Source organism: Neopelma chrysocephalum, unplaced genomic scaffold (assembly GCF_003984885.1).
Source record: "Neopelma chrysocephalum unplaced genomic scaffold, ASM398488v2 Primary Assembly neopelma1_72, whole genome shotgun sequence".
NCBI classification, from domain to species: domain Eukaryota; kingdom Metazoa; phylum Chordata; class Aves; order Passeriformes; family Pipridae; genus Neopelma; species Neopelma chrysocephalum.
In genome coordinates, this window is record NW_020897732.1 from 5,886,016 (window position 1) to 5,902,089 (window position 16,074).

Sequence of the window (16,074 nt, forward strand, 5' to 3'; positions counted from 1 at the left end):
GTGAGGAATAGCGTAATTTTTTTAATTTCATTTTTGTGTGGTTTTTTGTCTGTGCCATTTCTTCCTTACTTAAGTAGTTTCTATTCCGAGCTGAGAGTCAGAGTGTTAGGAAAAGAAACTTCTGGCAATGTAACAGTGACACAGTACATGTATTTCTTTTGAAACATATTTTTCATGCTGACTTTACATCAATAGCATGAAGTGATAAGCAACTGTTCATCTAAGCTGAATGGTTCATCCTCTCGGGGATGTCAGTATATTTGTTTCTTCAACTATATGTACAAAATATCTTTTGCATAATCCCGTAATACAGATGCTTGAATCAGTTCATATGGGAATGTCATAATTTTACTTGAAAATTTTGGAACGTGTTTAGTCAGTTGTATGAAAGGCTTTTGCTTTTGTCCATTTCAAAATATCGTGTAAAGGAGATTCCATGGAAGGCCATAATGCCATAGACTGAAAGAAATTCTTCTTAACTTGGTTTTTGGAGACAAGGTAGCCTAAAAGGAACTTACGCTGTTAAAGAATGGAACAATACTATTAACTTCCATGTGCTGCAAATCTGTAATTTTTTTTTTTTTTAAGGAGCTTTGAGGAGTTTGGTGTCACCGATGTGAAGGCAATAAATTTCTCTCATGCATTGTTACAGATGCAGTACTGGAATTTCCATGTGAATAAGAAACTAAAAAAGCATATAATGTCTTTTTAGAAAAGAAAAAGTAAGAAGCCTGATGAACTACTACACCCCAGTAGTACTTTGAGACTTCACACTTTAAATTAGCTTTTATTGTTTTTTAAATACCTTTTTTTATAATAACAGTGTTAAACAGTAGCATCAAATTTCAAAGCAAAGTCACTAGACTTTCAACTCTACTCAGATTTTTACTTGTCTAATCAAATAAAATAACATTTTGGGATGACAGAGCAGAACAACTGGTTGAGCGTTACTAATCGAGAACTGTTGTAACATGCTTCTTAAATGTTGCAAAGATAAAGTGACCATCAGAGTAGTTATAGAAGACGAAGGTTGGTTTGTGACTAAATGCTTCTTAGTGAGTGGAGTCTATCAGGTGGTATGAAGAAGTCATGGTTTGAAATCCAGTCTCGATAATTAAGGTGAGAATCAAGAGAAACTTTCCCAGTGGAATTTCCCTGCCCAGTGCTGTAGCCAGTGTTCATCTGCATTCCCAAGGCAGCCAGTGACTGGGAGCTGAGTGTATCCTCATCTTCTGCTCTAATATTTTCTCTGGATACGTAATCCTGACCATATTGTGTGGAAGTTCTTTGGATCTTTGGTCTGAATCAGCATAGCGTGTCTGGAATGGCTGTGGGTTCTTGGGAATTTCAACAAACGCTTACAGAATCTTTTGTCTTCCTATTTCCGCAGCTTACAAAGGTGACCAGTAAAGTTCTCTCTGAGCAGCCAAAAAGCAGACAGCTCATGACTTCTGATCAGGACACTAAAGTTGTGGCTGAACCGCAGGTGCAGCAAGTACAAGAAGTTAAGGACGGTTCTCATCTAGTAAGTATTGTAATTACATGTTCCCCTGGTATAAGTGTTGTATGAAACATTTTTCCTTTTACTATGCCTTAATCAAAATTGTAGGTCAGAACGTTTTAGAAGACAGTTGGCTGACAGACAGCATTGCAACATTAACCAGCTAGAACAGAGCTGTTGGAGGTGCCTAATTCTCCAAATCAAGTAGGAACTTCAACTTAACTTTCCTTCAGCTCTATGGGGGATTTAAATAAACTGCAAATTACGGCAGTTTGCACTCATTTAAGGTACAGGGCTTTTCAGGCTATGCAAGAATTGTATTACCAGTCTTTAGGCTCATGCTCACACATTAACGTGTGAGGAAAATACAGGAAATGCACTTGGTGTGTGTGTGTAATTGAAAAATGTACAAACCCATACAAATAGGAAATAGCAGTCTGTAACAGGAATTTTGCTCAGTCAGTTCTGCCAAATGGCACGCGCTGCTGTTTCCGTGCTACTGTACAGGATCCAGGAAGTCGCTGTATGGTTTTGGCAGATCATATAGTGGATTGTACTATGTGTATATAGGTTGTAGGAAATGTTACATCCATCTTCAAGAAGATTGAGTACTTGATGTGTATTCAAATGTGTTTATATTTGCATCTTTGTTGGAAGGAATGTTTCCTCTTGGGACATTGAAGAGTTTGGTTTCAGTGTGTGTTCTGCCAGGCACTTCCCTTGTGCTGTGCTGAGCAACAGATGCTGCCTGCTTCGACTTACCTTGCAGCAAGCACTAAGGAGCATTTTGAAAAACACTCTAAACTTGTGCTTTTCTTTGCTAAACAAGCTGGTGGACTTTTGGCTTGTTCCTCTCCCCCTTTTTTTTTCATTCTGAGTTCCCTTCTGCTCTGTTTGACATTTCTCAGATGTGAATTTTGACTATTTCACACTGGAGGAAAAAATTCAACCTGCTTTTTTGATTATTTCACACTGGAGGAAAAAATTCAACCTGATTTTGTGCCATACTTCTGAAAATTAGCTTTTATGATTTGCTTTTTTTCCCCCCTGTACTCAGGGCATTAATTCCAAGAAACCAGTGTGTAAGCTTGAATCAGAGGTGCTTGCAGATTTGCTTCAAAAGCTTGGAACTGTCAGTGCATTTCAACAGGTGCATTAGTATTAAAGGCAATCTGATTAGTCTTCATGTGGATGCTAGCTCTTTTAATTTGACATACTAGATTTTATGAAGCTACATGGAAACTTGGATCTAAATCTTAATTTCTGTTCTTTCCTGCTTTTTTGGAGAAATTTCAGAAGACCTTACTGTTCTCTTCCTTAGTAGGGAAGGCTGATGTCAATTTAGATATCTTGGAATGTATCCATAGTGCTATAATGGTACATTTCAAATAACTACTTCTTTTGTGATTAAAGCTTTTCCTTGGATGAATATCTGAAAAAGATGAGACCTGTAGCTTATTAAGTTTTTTTGGGTTGTACCAGTATCATACTCTTCTATGCACAGCATCAGAAGGTCATTCTGTTGTATAAGCATCATTACCAATATATACTGTTGAAAGTGGTGTTTTTAAAAAGGTCTCTTCAGCAATGCTATTATCTTTACGTGAGTTAATTTTGCCAGTACTTCAGAACTCACTTGCAAGTTTTGGGAACAAAACTGTAGTTGGAGAAAAACTTCACAGAGTGCAGGAGAAGTTAGCAAACTAAAATCGTTAAGACACTTTAATCTTTCTGTAAATGGTAGGCAGGAGAAAAAACTTCTGGAATCCTGCCTCTATTTCCTTTAGCAAATACATGCTTCAGGTAAAGTGAAATTCACCTGCTGTTTCTTGTGTCTTAATTATTTTGAGATCATGGAGCTAGACTGCATAAAGGCATGGATGCATGTTTGTGACAATCCCTGCTTCAATGTGTGTTTGATATGGGGCTGTACTGCAGTGGTACCTACAGAGATTTCTAGGAGTCTTTTTTTTTTTTTTGATAATACACTTTTTAAGAAATGTGCTGAAATGTTCTCTAGCTGTTTTGGCTGTGCTGTTCCACTGGGATCTCTTGATCTCTAGTCCGAATGCTTTTGTGACAGTTCAGGACGAAAGTTGTAGAATTTCTGTGGGAAATTTTGATGCACCTCCGGAGATCCTGAAAAAATAACTAGTATCCTAGTCTTTATCTGAAGTGGTTATATGAAGTATTTTTTGTTTTATCTGTTAATAATAAATAAATTTTTCTAATTATGACTTTTTTCATTCTGTTTGGCTGGAGCAAAACTGAACACATGTTCTAGTGTGAGTGATGCTGAACAGGTACTCAGTAGTGACTATATTAAAATTAAAGTTTTGATGTTGCAAAGTTTTTGATTAAAGATCCCAAGTTTTGATGTATGGAACCCTTTCAGAAATCACTTACCAGCGTTGCTGATGTTAAAGATACAGAGGTCACTTGTTTACTAATAATTTTCAAAGTTTTAATCTTATAGTGAGGAGGCAAAGTCTTTTCTTCTGCCTTGAAGTAGCTATAAAACTATATGCTGTTTAATGCATAATGTAGGTCGATTGCAAGCCTAGTATGGTTCATTTCTAACAATAAATCTTGAGTTTGGCTGATTTTAGTAGTATTTAACAGCAGAATTTTGGTGGTTTTGCACACAAGTCATTTGAAAGAAATTGGCAACTTGAGGATCCTCATAAATATCTTGTCAATAGAAGCTCAGACTTACACATTGGAGGTACATAATTTAGAGGATATTAGCGGATTCATAGCTTTGATAAATTTGAGAGTTAAATATGCTAGTTTTTTCAACTTCTGTAACGCAAAGGTAGGCTTTGTCACTTCAGGTGAGGTCTGTCAGTGGATTCTTTGTATCCTGATTGAGAGGTACTCTTTCAGAGAAAGCGCTTGTGAGGCTGGACCCAGGAAGGTCAGCGATTAAGAAGCCTTTCACTCTGTTTTAATTCACTTCTGTGTTTCCTTTTCGATAGTAACACTTCCCTGCTAGAAATTAGAGGTTACTTTGAGGGAAGAGGCCAAGACCCAATGCCATGGTGGAGGTAGCTTGTATGACCTGTCTCTGCCAGGCAGGACTTAACTAGCCTTTGGTGCTAAAGGCACGCATAGTCTTTTTCCTTGCTTATTGATCCTAAACTCTTCTTCTGCCGTGCTCACATTTTTCCAAGTACCAAACAATTTTTATTCCTTGATTGACTGAATTGAAGACCTGATCTGGAAGTTTGAAAATAACTCTAGGTGGGATTCTTGTCCTCAAGCGACAACAGGTTCTGCAAATGTTGGTATGTTCCGGTGGAGGATATTACAGTGAGGCCATTTGAACTTGCTGCCTGGTTGCAATATCAGCATCACCCATTCTTTCCCTACTTGAATAATTATCAAGTGCTGCCATGGGTTTCTGTTAATGGGAATTCAAATCAGTGTGGTACACTGGTTTTTGTCAACGCTTATAGGTACTGTAAATTCAAGTTCAATCATATTGTTTGTTTTAAGCACAAGAAAAATAACTAGAAATTCATGAAAGATGGCACTTAATTGTACTTCCCAAAAATGTTTTTCTTAGGAGATACTATAAAAGGATGTCTCAGACTTAGAGCTGCTAGGTTATGGTGTTCAAAAATCCTTTTGCAACCCATTCAAGGATAAGCCTCAGAATAAAAAGGAACTGAGGAAATTAGATTTACTAATTTAATGTAGGAGCATGTGTAACAGTTCATTGAAAATTCACTACAACATATAATCCTCAAATCACTTGGCAATACACAGTATTACATGCAGTATCTGCCAATTAAGAGTTAAGTAGCAGTTTCTATAACAAGTAGGTGGTATTTAATAATTCAAGAGATCATGAATAGCTTTAAACAAGAAATGGGATGATTAGACCTTAAACTGGACATGTACGGTATCAGCATCCTGAAGGATCAATACTGGTCAGTGTTTGCTCTTTCTCATGGTTATTGTAGATTGAGGCCGTAAGAAAAGTGCTGAATGGTTTTGCAGCTGTAGATAATGTCTAATGCTAATGTTTCCCTGTTTTAACCTACGAAACACGTGATTAAACTCTTAGCAATCCATTAACCCTGACATATATTGGAGGGAAAGTTAAGCAATTTGATCAGCTGCTTCCAAAAGCCCACAGTAGTGACATTGTGACATCTGTTGTGATGCTGCTCTTCTCTGTTCCCTTAACTAGTGGTGGGCATGACATCAAGTATGACCTAGGAGTATAGCATAATCACTGTTTCTTCAGGACTTGTTACAATTGCATGAATATATTATAGAAAAAGAATAAAGGAAGTCAGATGTCAGAAAGTTGTAAGGACTGTTTTGACTTGTGCTATTGTAACTTAAGATTGTATTTTAAAACTTAGGCCTGGGATATCTGGGATAAATCCTTATTCCTTTGCAAAGAATAGGTACATGGAGAAATGAAAATAGATAGGTAGATATACTCCTGTTAATAAGCATGTTGACTTCTTGCCTTCTGCATAGGTGTGTGCAGGACATAGGACTAAATACCTATAAAAAAAAAAGTAATTGTTCAGGTTATGAAAGTGGTGCTTCAGAGCACTTTTTGTTTCATGGAGAAGGAAAAGCTGTTTAGGCTTTGAGTAGAGGAGAAATATGCCAGAGCTAAAATATGCATGTATAAAGGATAAAAAACCCAACAAAATAAACAAAACCTACTCCCCAACTGAGCTGGGCTCTGAAGTGGCAGAGCACAAGCTCTGTTAAGTGCTTTTCAAGTCAGGTGGCAGTGTATAGCTTAGCCAGAAGGTTTTTAAGATTCAGGAGTCTTGGAAGTTAAACAAGCAGTCTCAGATGATGTAGCGTAACAAGTGTGGCATTTTCTGCTTAAATTCATATTGTCTTTTTTTTTTGTCTTATTTTTTTTCCTTTTTTTGTAAAAAAAAATAAAAAACAATAAACAGTATTGAGGAATGTGATTTCATGAATGTGTACTATAGGTCCTTAAAAATAGAAATTATCCCTGGAACTCTTAGATAAAACTGAAGAAACAAGAACAAAATGTGCCTTTGCACATGAGAAGGGTATGGGAAAACTGGAAGAAGTTTCTGCTTGCTTGAACTGCTTCACCCATTTTCTCCCCATTAGTTGATAGCAGAAGTGGTTGTTAAGGCACTGGAAAAGTGGACTTTGCCCTGGTCCGTCTCTTAAAGACACTTAGTTCCTCTCTGGAAAGCACGAGTTAGTTAAATCACAAAGGGAAAAATCTTGCTATTTCTTTACCTGATGAAGGAGTTTTGTGAATAGCTGTGAACTTTGTAAGTATTACTGTGACTTTAAGCTGACATTAAAAACAGTTAAATTGTTTGCTCATGGCATTTCTTCAAAAAAAACTATTATAAGTAACTCCCTCCCCCTTTCCCTGTTCTTGGTTCCAGGGAATGCTAAAGAGAGGAGTGACTTGGCATAGTTTTAAGTCTAGATTGAAGCATGTTGAATAAGTTTGTCCCACGGGAGAATTAAAAAAAATGCAGCAGATGGCAGCAATGATGCATCAAACTTCCTATCCCTAGGAACAGTGTAGCTGCAGGCACTTTGAGGCTTCATGCATTGGATAAGCTGGGGGTGGCAGGATATACTTCCTCTGTTCTTACTTTGCAATTTCGAAGCCTACTGTGCTGAGGAGGGCATGTATTTTCTAGCCAATTCAGCAATATTCTTCTATGGCCACAGCTAGTGGAGTATTAGTTGCCTTAAGGTGCACAACCAGTGGAAAAATAGCACTGAATTCAATGTACATCTGAAAGAACATTTGAAATAGAGTTTAAGGGTCTATCTTGTCTTATACTCAGAATTCTGTGTTTTCAGTATCTTTGAAGTAACAGAGTAGAGTGGTGCTGTAGTTGTACAGTCTGCAGGCTCTGAAGAATGATGTCCAAATTTGAAATAATAGCAGTGAATTTGAGAGAAGGTCTGAGTGATGTGAGATAATGTAAAGGCAAATAAGAACAACTCCATTTACAGTAGAAAAAGGTTGGTGGGTATTTTCAGCTTTTTTTATTGGGTTTTTTCTTTTTGAAGAAGCAGAACCACTTTTTTTAGCAACTAGAAAGACTTAAAGTAATAGAAATATTTCAGTATGTAAATACGTATGTCTAAAAATGTTTTAGTTGTCATAAGGTCGGAAGGAAGTCTGTTTATGCACATCAATGAAAACTTATACTGGGGACAGATTTCTTTGGAGGAGGAGTAGCATTTAGTCAATAATTTTAAATATTTTTGAGGTTTTTTTAAAAGGATACACAAATTTTTTGGAGGTTAACTATAATTAATCCTGCCACAGTACCATAAGGTGCCTAAATGATCTTGAGGCCCCCTCCAGTGCTATAAGGGATTATGGTTTCGGGTTTTTTTCATGCAGATAACAAATTAAAAAAGAAGGCTTGGAACAGAATTAGCTTCTGATAAACTTACAATGACTGCTCAATGGAATACATGAGGTCTTATCTATCTTTAGCCTGTTTTTCCTAAAGAAGTAATTGTGGTGTAGGTTCAGCTCTGGGGGAAGGGAGGAGAAGGAGAAAATGGTCTGAAATGTGTTTGATTTAGACATGAGATTTAAACATGTGAAGCCAGAATGCATTTATCCTTGTATAGGAAGTGGGAGTTACATTAAATATGAAGGCGGGTAGTTTCTGGCACACATGGACATTGTGAAAGATGTCATTTAAATATTTTAGAGATTTGGATGAATTAAACTCTCCAGGAAATTAAACAGTAGAAGTTCATAAGACTTGGTAATACATGTAAACAGGCTGTAATCTCATTAGAATTATTTGACTTGAATGTTACAGTGCATATGATGAAATACTGAAACATTGCTCAGCAACTGGGGTTTGGACTTTGAGTGGCAATGACATATGAAACCCCTGCATGGTTTTAAAGTGTGCTATTTTTGGCAGTTGGGTGTTGGCTTGTCTCCTCAGTAGCCATAGAAAGTTAGTTTAGTGTAAGAGGAAGGTGATTTGCAATGAGAAGACCCTCTGACACTGCTTATTAAACATGGGTTGCTGCTTCAGTAAAGAATTGAGTAACAGCACGAATGAGGAGAAAACCAGCTTGTTACAAAAATCTGTGGAAGAGGAAGCACCAGAGTCAAGGATAAGTAAAACTTTATCTTCAATTTTTGGAACTGTGAAAAGCCAGGATCTGCATACAGTGGGAAGGACAGTTAACGGGGCGGCTGCGACGGTCGGCAGTGAATGCGTTTGTAGCGATGATTGCGCAGCGTCAAATTCTAAATCTGACTTTTTGGGTAGAAAAGGGAAATATCCGTCATATAAAAGCATGGGGAATACTCCCCATGAGAGCTCTAGGAGGACGTATGACAGACCTTTTAGCTTCTTTAATTCCTTTAGTCACCTCTTGAAAGTCTCTGGTACATATGGAAATCTGCAGAAAAGTGAAGAAAAGAAAGACAGAGTTATTAAAAAAAGAGCACTTAAAAAATCTAATAGCAATGGTCAGCACATGAACAATATAGAAAATATTAATAGTAATATTAATAATGAAAATGTAGCTGTACAAGAGCATTGCTTATTTGATCATATTTCGAATTCACATGTACCAGACATCCTGGACAAAGGGTTACAGAGTGAAATTTCCTTAAGTAGAAATTTTCTGGAGGATTATGCAGTGACATGTGACCATTCAAGGCAAAATGAAACAACAATAAACGTTAAAGACAGCAAGAGTGACAGCCTACAGGAAGTTTCAAGTTCATATAGAGAGGTGCCTGGAACACTTTCCTATCTTGATGTAGACAACAGTCAAAATGTGAAAGACAGGGAGTTTTACAGTATTTGTGTTGTAGATGCCGAAGATCTGACAGGGGACGAAGAGGTGCCAGCTACTGTGCATGAAGAGACTGCAGCAGACATAGATAACTCAGCTGTTACTGATGAAGGAATGTGCAGCATGGCACGACCTCTAGACACTGGGAAGGAATTTCCAGTGCAGCATTTGGCACAAGTGGAAGCTAAGTTTAATTCACAGGAAGAACTGTTTGAGTATAAAAAAGAGGATAGGCCAAACATGCAGAAAAAGGACACAAAGGAGTATTGTAGCATAGATATCCAATCTTTTGATAACTTACTGACTGACAGGTGTCAGGTGCGTAAGTTAAATACTGGCAGTACAGTAACAGATGTCTTAAGAGCAACAGTATTTGATGAAATCATCCCTGAGAATCAGCAAGAGGAGGTGTATTCCATAGGTAGTGCTGTCAGTTGGAATGAATCACTCCATACAGCTTGTAATTCTGTGAAGCCTGTGGATGCTGCTGAAAAGGACCAGTACAGCCCTAACTCAGAAAAGGTGAAACACAGTGATTGTATTTCCGGTGTCTCGTTAGACACTGGAGTATGTAATTCAGGAAAAACTGAGGGAAGTAATCATTCTGATATTGTACCACTTGGTTTAAGTGGGCATTCCTCAAATGTTGTAGAGCAAACAAATACTAAACAGATGGCAGAGAACGCAAGGGATAACTTTAAATTATCACTAGAGTTACATGAAATGGACAATGTAGAAAAACTTGCTGAAAAAGTCTGCTTTCTAGAGCCAGAAAGTGAAGTAAACTCAAGTGTGGAAAAGAAAACACTTGAAAGAACTCATGGTGATAGCCAAATGTTTGCACCAGACTGTAGTGAATATCACAGCAGTTTTGAAGAGTCCTTGAAAGATGGAGAGAAATGCACAGGTACAATTTTGCATAGCTGTGAAGCTTTGAATACGACTGAAATGCACAAAAACTTGGAGGAAAGTTCTGATTTTCAAACTCAAATTAAGGGCTGCACTGAAATCAAGACATCAGCTGAAGCTGCAGACCATGGTGGCACAGAGGAAGGTGTCTGTGAGCGTGTCACTGGTGATTTGACTGAGGAAGCTGGTAACTTGAGCAGAACTAGCCCGTGGGTAAGTGCTGGCACTTTGACATCTCATGAACAACATAACCCACACGCAGATGACATGTTCCTAAAGGAAAACAGCCTAGAATGTCAGATTTCACAAGAGTCACCAGGGAGTAAAGGTAAAGTATGCAAATATTCAAATTCAGATAACAGTGTCTCTTCTGTGCCTGTGGAATGTGAGGATATGAATAAAATAGACATGAACTGTAGACAAGATGAACAGGATGCATGTTTCTTCCACGCAGGAGAAAATCAATTGAGTGCAGGGACAGAGTCAGCCAAAATAGCTGGGGATATAGTAGAATCTGTAAAACAGACAAAATTTGAAGTTCACCTAAATGAGTCCATTGATAACAATGCAGAAAATGTAAAACCAAATTTGGATGCTGACATTGTTGATTGTGATAAAGGCATCTTCAATTGCAATGGAGGCTTGACTCATAGTCAGAAGGTTCCCTCTGACTCCACTGTACCTGCAGCCATGGACAGTTGTACGTACAAGACCATAAAATTAAAAGATGACACTAAAAATCTGGAAGATACCAGTCATCTCTTACATAAAGCCCATAATTGTTTACCATCATTGTGTCAAAATGCACGTTCTCATGTGCATGACAAACCAGTGGAAGAGCCTGAGTTACGTCACTGTGCCAGTCCAGAGCCAGAGGTCAGGAACACTGCAGTTTCTGTTGTGTCTTTTACTGAAGAAAGATCAGAAACACCTGAAAAAAGTATGTGTGATGTAAATGAATGTAATCTTCAGGATGGTGAAGTAAAACAGTGTGTCAGTATCCACTCAAAGGAGAACCTCACTGGTTTTAGTGTATCAACTGGGAATATAGAACCTTTTGCCAGCGGGAATTTGAAGCTGTTAGAAGCCAAGACTACTGAATTGAAAAACACCAGTTACACATTAAATCCTCAAACAAATGACTTGACCACAACCTGGGAACAGATGCAGCCAGATCACAAGATTTTCTCGAACAAAGAGCTTGGAGTTTGTGTTGACCCAAAGCAGGTAGACAAATACGCTGCTACTCCTTCCTATGAAATACAGAGTGCCGCTCCTGTTGCCGCAGGATTTCAGCAAGGCAGTGAGCAGTGCGTGTTAGATCTGATGGAAGATGTACCCAGCAGCCAAGAGCAGCACTCCTATGAACTGGACAGACAAAACCCCCATGTTGAAATGTGGCCACATCTCATCAGTTTTCAGACTGGCAATGATGATTGGACAAATCAGTTGTTTTCTGACACGGTTCCTGCTGGTAATGGTGAATATCTGGTGGGCTTTTTATGGAATAATGCAGTTTCTAATGATACCGTGAAGAATGACAGACTTTGTATAGTTAGTGAAAACTTCCAGAATGAACCTGAAGATTTAACAGGTGCTTCATACGCAGTGGAAAGATATCCATATCAGCTGCTAGCACCAGAAAATGCTGGTACTTGGGGATGGCAAAATAAAGACGAATTTGTAAGTATTCTGCAGAAGTGATTTGATGTTAAAGCTTAAAGCTGAAACTAGGACTTTGACTAAGCCAAGTCAAACTGTGGTTTCTTTAGTTAAACAGATCATGTTATTTTGTCCTGAAGCTGACTATTCCCTTTCCTTTGCAAAGCCAAATGCTATACAGAATACAGAAGTTCAAAATGTTGCTGAATATTAATATATTTTTTTCTTTTTGTTTCTGTTTACTTTGAGTGAAAGTTTAAATGTTGGGCAAAGTGACTTGATTGCAGATTCTCAGTTCTGGATGAACTCGAGATAAATGCTTCAGTGTGGGAAAGGAAGCTTTCTGCAGACTGTTAATAGTGCTCTTTACCTTTGTATAGGAAGAAATGTTTGTGGATTTCCTGAAGTTCTTGTTTGGTAGCAACTAGGAAATATTTGCTCACTTCTGGAGATGATTTTCTGAAGTGTTGGAGAAAGGAGTGGCTCCAGGAGAAGTGAGGGGAGTGAGCTGGGCTGGATCTTGGAAAGCTGTGATAGGAAACAAATGAAGCCTCTGGACAGAGTCCTGAGTAATGAGCTCTGAGGGCCCTGCTTGAGCCGGGAGGTTGGACTGAATGACCTCCAGTGGTCCTCTCCAACCTTACTCACCCTGTGAAAGCCAACCTGCAGCAGCTGCTGCTCCTTTTCCTTCCCTACTGAGCAGAGCCAGTGCTGGATATTGTTCCCCTCACTGACTGTGTTGGAGCAGTTGCTCTGACCTTGCCCAGCAGTTGCAGTGTGGGCAGTGGGTTGTACTTGAGGCTGTTTGCTGTCTCCTGGAGGAACTTTGTATATTAAAAATGGAAACTGATGGAACTTGCTGTCATCTTTGAATAGTTACTATTCAGGTAGTTATGTCAAACACTTCCACTTTTTATAAGTCTTTTCTCTATCACTCAATAGATGTGTTTAAGATGAGATTTTTTAGATCTTTTTACTTTCTGGATATATTTTCTACGCACTGTGATAATAACTACCTGAGTGCATGTGTTTAAGAAGATTTAAAGCTTCATGGAGTTTTGGAGTGCCTGTCTTAAATGCTGCAATGTTCCTAGAATCCATAAATTCACAAAACAAATTTTCAATAAGCTTTTTTAGTGTGTCTTAATATGAACAATCCTCTTTCCCTGTATAATTATATTAAAACATTCCAAGTATATTCTTTGTATGGAATAATTTAATGCATTTTGCTCAAACATTAGCAACACAAGAGAAAACTTTCTCATGTAACCATCAAAAAAGTATTTAGATGCTTGCACTGCAGAGAGCAATGTCTCTGAAGCACAGATATAATCATTTATGTGATGGTTGTATATAACCATATATAATCATTAAATGTGTGCATTTCCAGGCCAGGTTAAAGGAGATTGTCTTGATGATTTAACTGGACCTGGTAATTCATCCTTTCTGTCCTAATGCACTGTTCCTCCTCTTAAAGTAATGGCAGAAGTTGTCATGCACATCTTAGTGCTTTCAATTTTCCATAATGCTTCATCAAAAACATTACATGTTTATATAAGTTCAGAAAAAAAAACCCTTGTACTTTGGAATTTTCTTGATTATTTTTTTCTTTAATGTTATTTTGCAGAAACAGATACAATACCAATATAGTCAACATCAAGTAGACATGTATATTAGAGAACTGCCTGAAGTCTAGGTCAAGTATGGGTTTGAAATGTTTGTTGTTGTTTGCTCTGCTTGGCTAGCCTTTTCTGATGATTCTTAATCAGGGAAATGAATTCCATGCAGCACAATTCAGTTGGTTTTGTACCTGAAATGATTATGGGAATTCAGTTAATATATTCAGATGTGAAAAAACTTGACAGTACAGTCTTGAGTTGTATGTCTAATACTGTTATTTGAAACTGTACCTATCTACACACAGATGCATGCTGTGCATCCACAAAGTGCATAATCAATTTCTTTTTGTAGGAGTCAACCAAGGTTTCCGAGTTAAACCCTAATGCAAAGGTGTGGGGAAATCATATGTTACACTTGGAAGGAAGTGGTGCCACTGATGGTAGTGTGAGCAAAACGTGGGAAGAAATACCTGACCAACCTCCAGATTCTTGTAAAGAAGGTATGAATGACATTTTCTAGCTGTTGCTCAAGCAAAAATTAAAATTCAGTGCAGAATTTTCTCAATTTTAGTTTTCTGTTAAAAAAATTAAAGCAAACGAGTAAGCAACTTTATTTCAGATTTAATTGTAACTGTGAAGTCACAGTGATTAGAAAGAATGCTTTCTGAGTGTTTGTCATCTGTGCTGCAGGACTGGATGCCAACGGTGATGGCGACAAAAAGCATCAGAATGCAGTGCTGACAGAGCTGCCGGAGCCGTCACCAGCTGTTTCGGTGTCAGACCAGACAGATATGAACCCTTTGGCTCTCGATCATTCTGAGTATGAGTCTATGCATGAAACCACCCAGACAGGTAAGGGAAAGCTAGTATTTGCTTGGGCTTAGTTTAAAAAAAAAAAAACAAACCATGTATTTTGAGTTGAACAGTGAGCATCTAAAAAACCCCCACGAGCCCCCCCGAGCTACGCCACTTTTGTTGTTCAAGATATGCGTGCTGTAAACAGACCCTAGAAAATCCTGTCTCTTCTGCAATCACACTTAGACATGTTTGGAGACCAGTCTTGTCCTGGTATAAGTCTTAAGAGGTGCTGCACGAATGTTCTGGATTTAACTGAGTATTTTCTGGAATATCATTCTGAATGGAAATCCCTAGTGTAGACATTTACATTTAGATATCTACCTCTTTAAGCTGCATGTTTCTAGTTGGGTCAGGTGGTGAGGTGAAATTCACATAGCATTTATGTCTCAAGTAGTAATGTTAGTGTGTGGAAAGACCAGTACTTGAAATGCTAAAATAAGCTACATTTTAGTCTAACTTCTTTGCATTCTTATTTAATGAACTTTCAGGGGTTTTTTTCAGTGCAACTGGTAGTAGCTGTAGTCTATACCAGATGGTATGTTTTAAGAAGTTTCTGGAAACTAGCATAGAGATTCAGCCATGCTTATATTTCACTGAAAGGGACAGAAGGTCTGCAAGATGCATGTGGGATTACTACTTGAACTGATGGATGGGAAGGAGAGGAAAATGTGCTGGGTGTTTCTTGAGATTCACGGGAGGTCTGTTCCTTGTTCATTGTGCTTAGCTGATTTTATAACATATATTTAAAATTACCAGTATAGCATCCATAATAGCTGGAAATCCAGACAACTAAAATCAGACACGGTCGTGGGATCATCCTTGCTTATGTTGAAAAACTGAAAGCTCTCTTTGACTCTTCTACTTAAGGGTACTATTGGGGAATATTAATAACTAGATGGCAAGTAGAAAATTGTATTAAAGGTGCCTCACAGCTTAGAAGGGAACAGTATTCTTCAGATTAGTGTTAAAACTTGTCAGCGTGTCCTTTATGTGCCCAAAATAGTTAACTTTTAACAAGAGTCAGATAGTGTTGTAAGTGGCTGAACAGCACATTGGATCTGTTCCACCCGGTGAATAGTGAGTGACGCAGGTGGTCCCAAGTCTGAAATCTGATTTTTAATTTTTTTTAATAATTATTTTTTAAAGTGCATATAATTTTGGTCCTTGCTGGGTTTTGGACAAGAAAGAAAGGGGAGATGGGGAAGGAAAATAGTGGTTAGAACATAAGTGTATTTCTCAGGTGTTGGCCTTATCTTGTTCAGAGTAGAACACGTGAAGGACAGCGTGGTGGGAGGAAATTAGAAGTTGCTTTAGGAAGGAGAATGGTTAAGGAAAGCTGAAGAAAAGGATGAAAGTTACTGAAGGGAAGGGTATAGAGGGCAATACTTTTAAAAAAAACTAATTTACGTAGGTATATATTAAATAACATGTTACTAGATCTTTTATAAATCTCTAAAAACCACGCTAAACTTCTAATCTTTAAACAGTTCTCCCACTGGCACAATTAGTTTAACCTCTACTGACATTAGTATATTGGGTCTAAATTAAAATAAACATAAAATCCATGTTTTCAATGTGATGATAATTTTGAAACTCCCAAGTATAAGAAAAAAATTAATTTTGCCTTCTTAACCAAAAGATTGTCAATTACACATGTTGCTAGTAGATTGTATATCTGCTGATATTTTATAACCTCAT

The 16,074-nt window shown here is 37.8% G+C and overlaps 2 protein-coding genes across 6 annotated transcripts in view; both read left to right on the forward strand.

The window, feature by feature from the left end:
• Positions 1-1,391: 1,391 nt before the first annotated feature.
• LARP4B (La ribonucleoprotein domain family member 4B) overlaps positions 1,392-16,074 on the forward strand; it is a 39,401-nt gene continuing 24,718 nt past the window's right edge. For 3 of the 5 annotated variants that reach the window (XM_027686839.1, XM_027686840.1, XM_027686841.1), the window contains exons 1-3: positions 8,522-10,450; positions 13,871-14,018; positions 14,209-14,370. In XM_027686839.1, the coding sequence (XP_027542640.1) occupies positions 8,537-10,450; positions 13,871-14,018; positions 14,209-14,370 (2,224 nt within the window). In that variant the 5' untranslated portion in view covers positions 8,522-8,536. Of the gene's footprint in view, positions 1,526-8,521; positions 10,451-13,870; positions 14,019-14,208; positions 14,371-16,074 lie in introns of those variants that run through there. The other 2 variants (XM_027686842.1, XM_027686843.1) reach the window with 2 other exon arrangements.
• On the forward strand, positions 10,460-12,992 carry LOC113969304. The gene is made up of 2 exons (XM_027686844.1): positions 10,460-11,920; positions 12,280-12,992. The coding sequence occupies exons 1-2, from the start codon at positions 10,505-10,507 to the stop codon at positions 12,325-12,327; spliced, it is 1,464 nt and encodes a 487-aa protein (XP_027542645.1). The 5' UTR covers positions 10,460-10,504; the 3' UTR covers positions 12,328-12,992.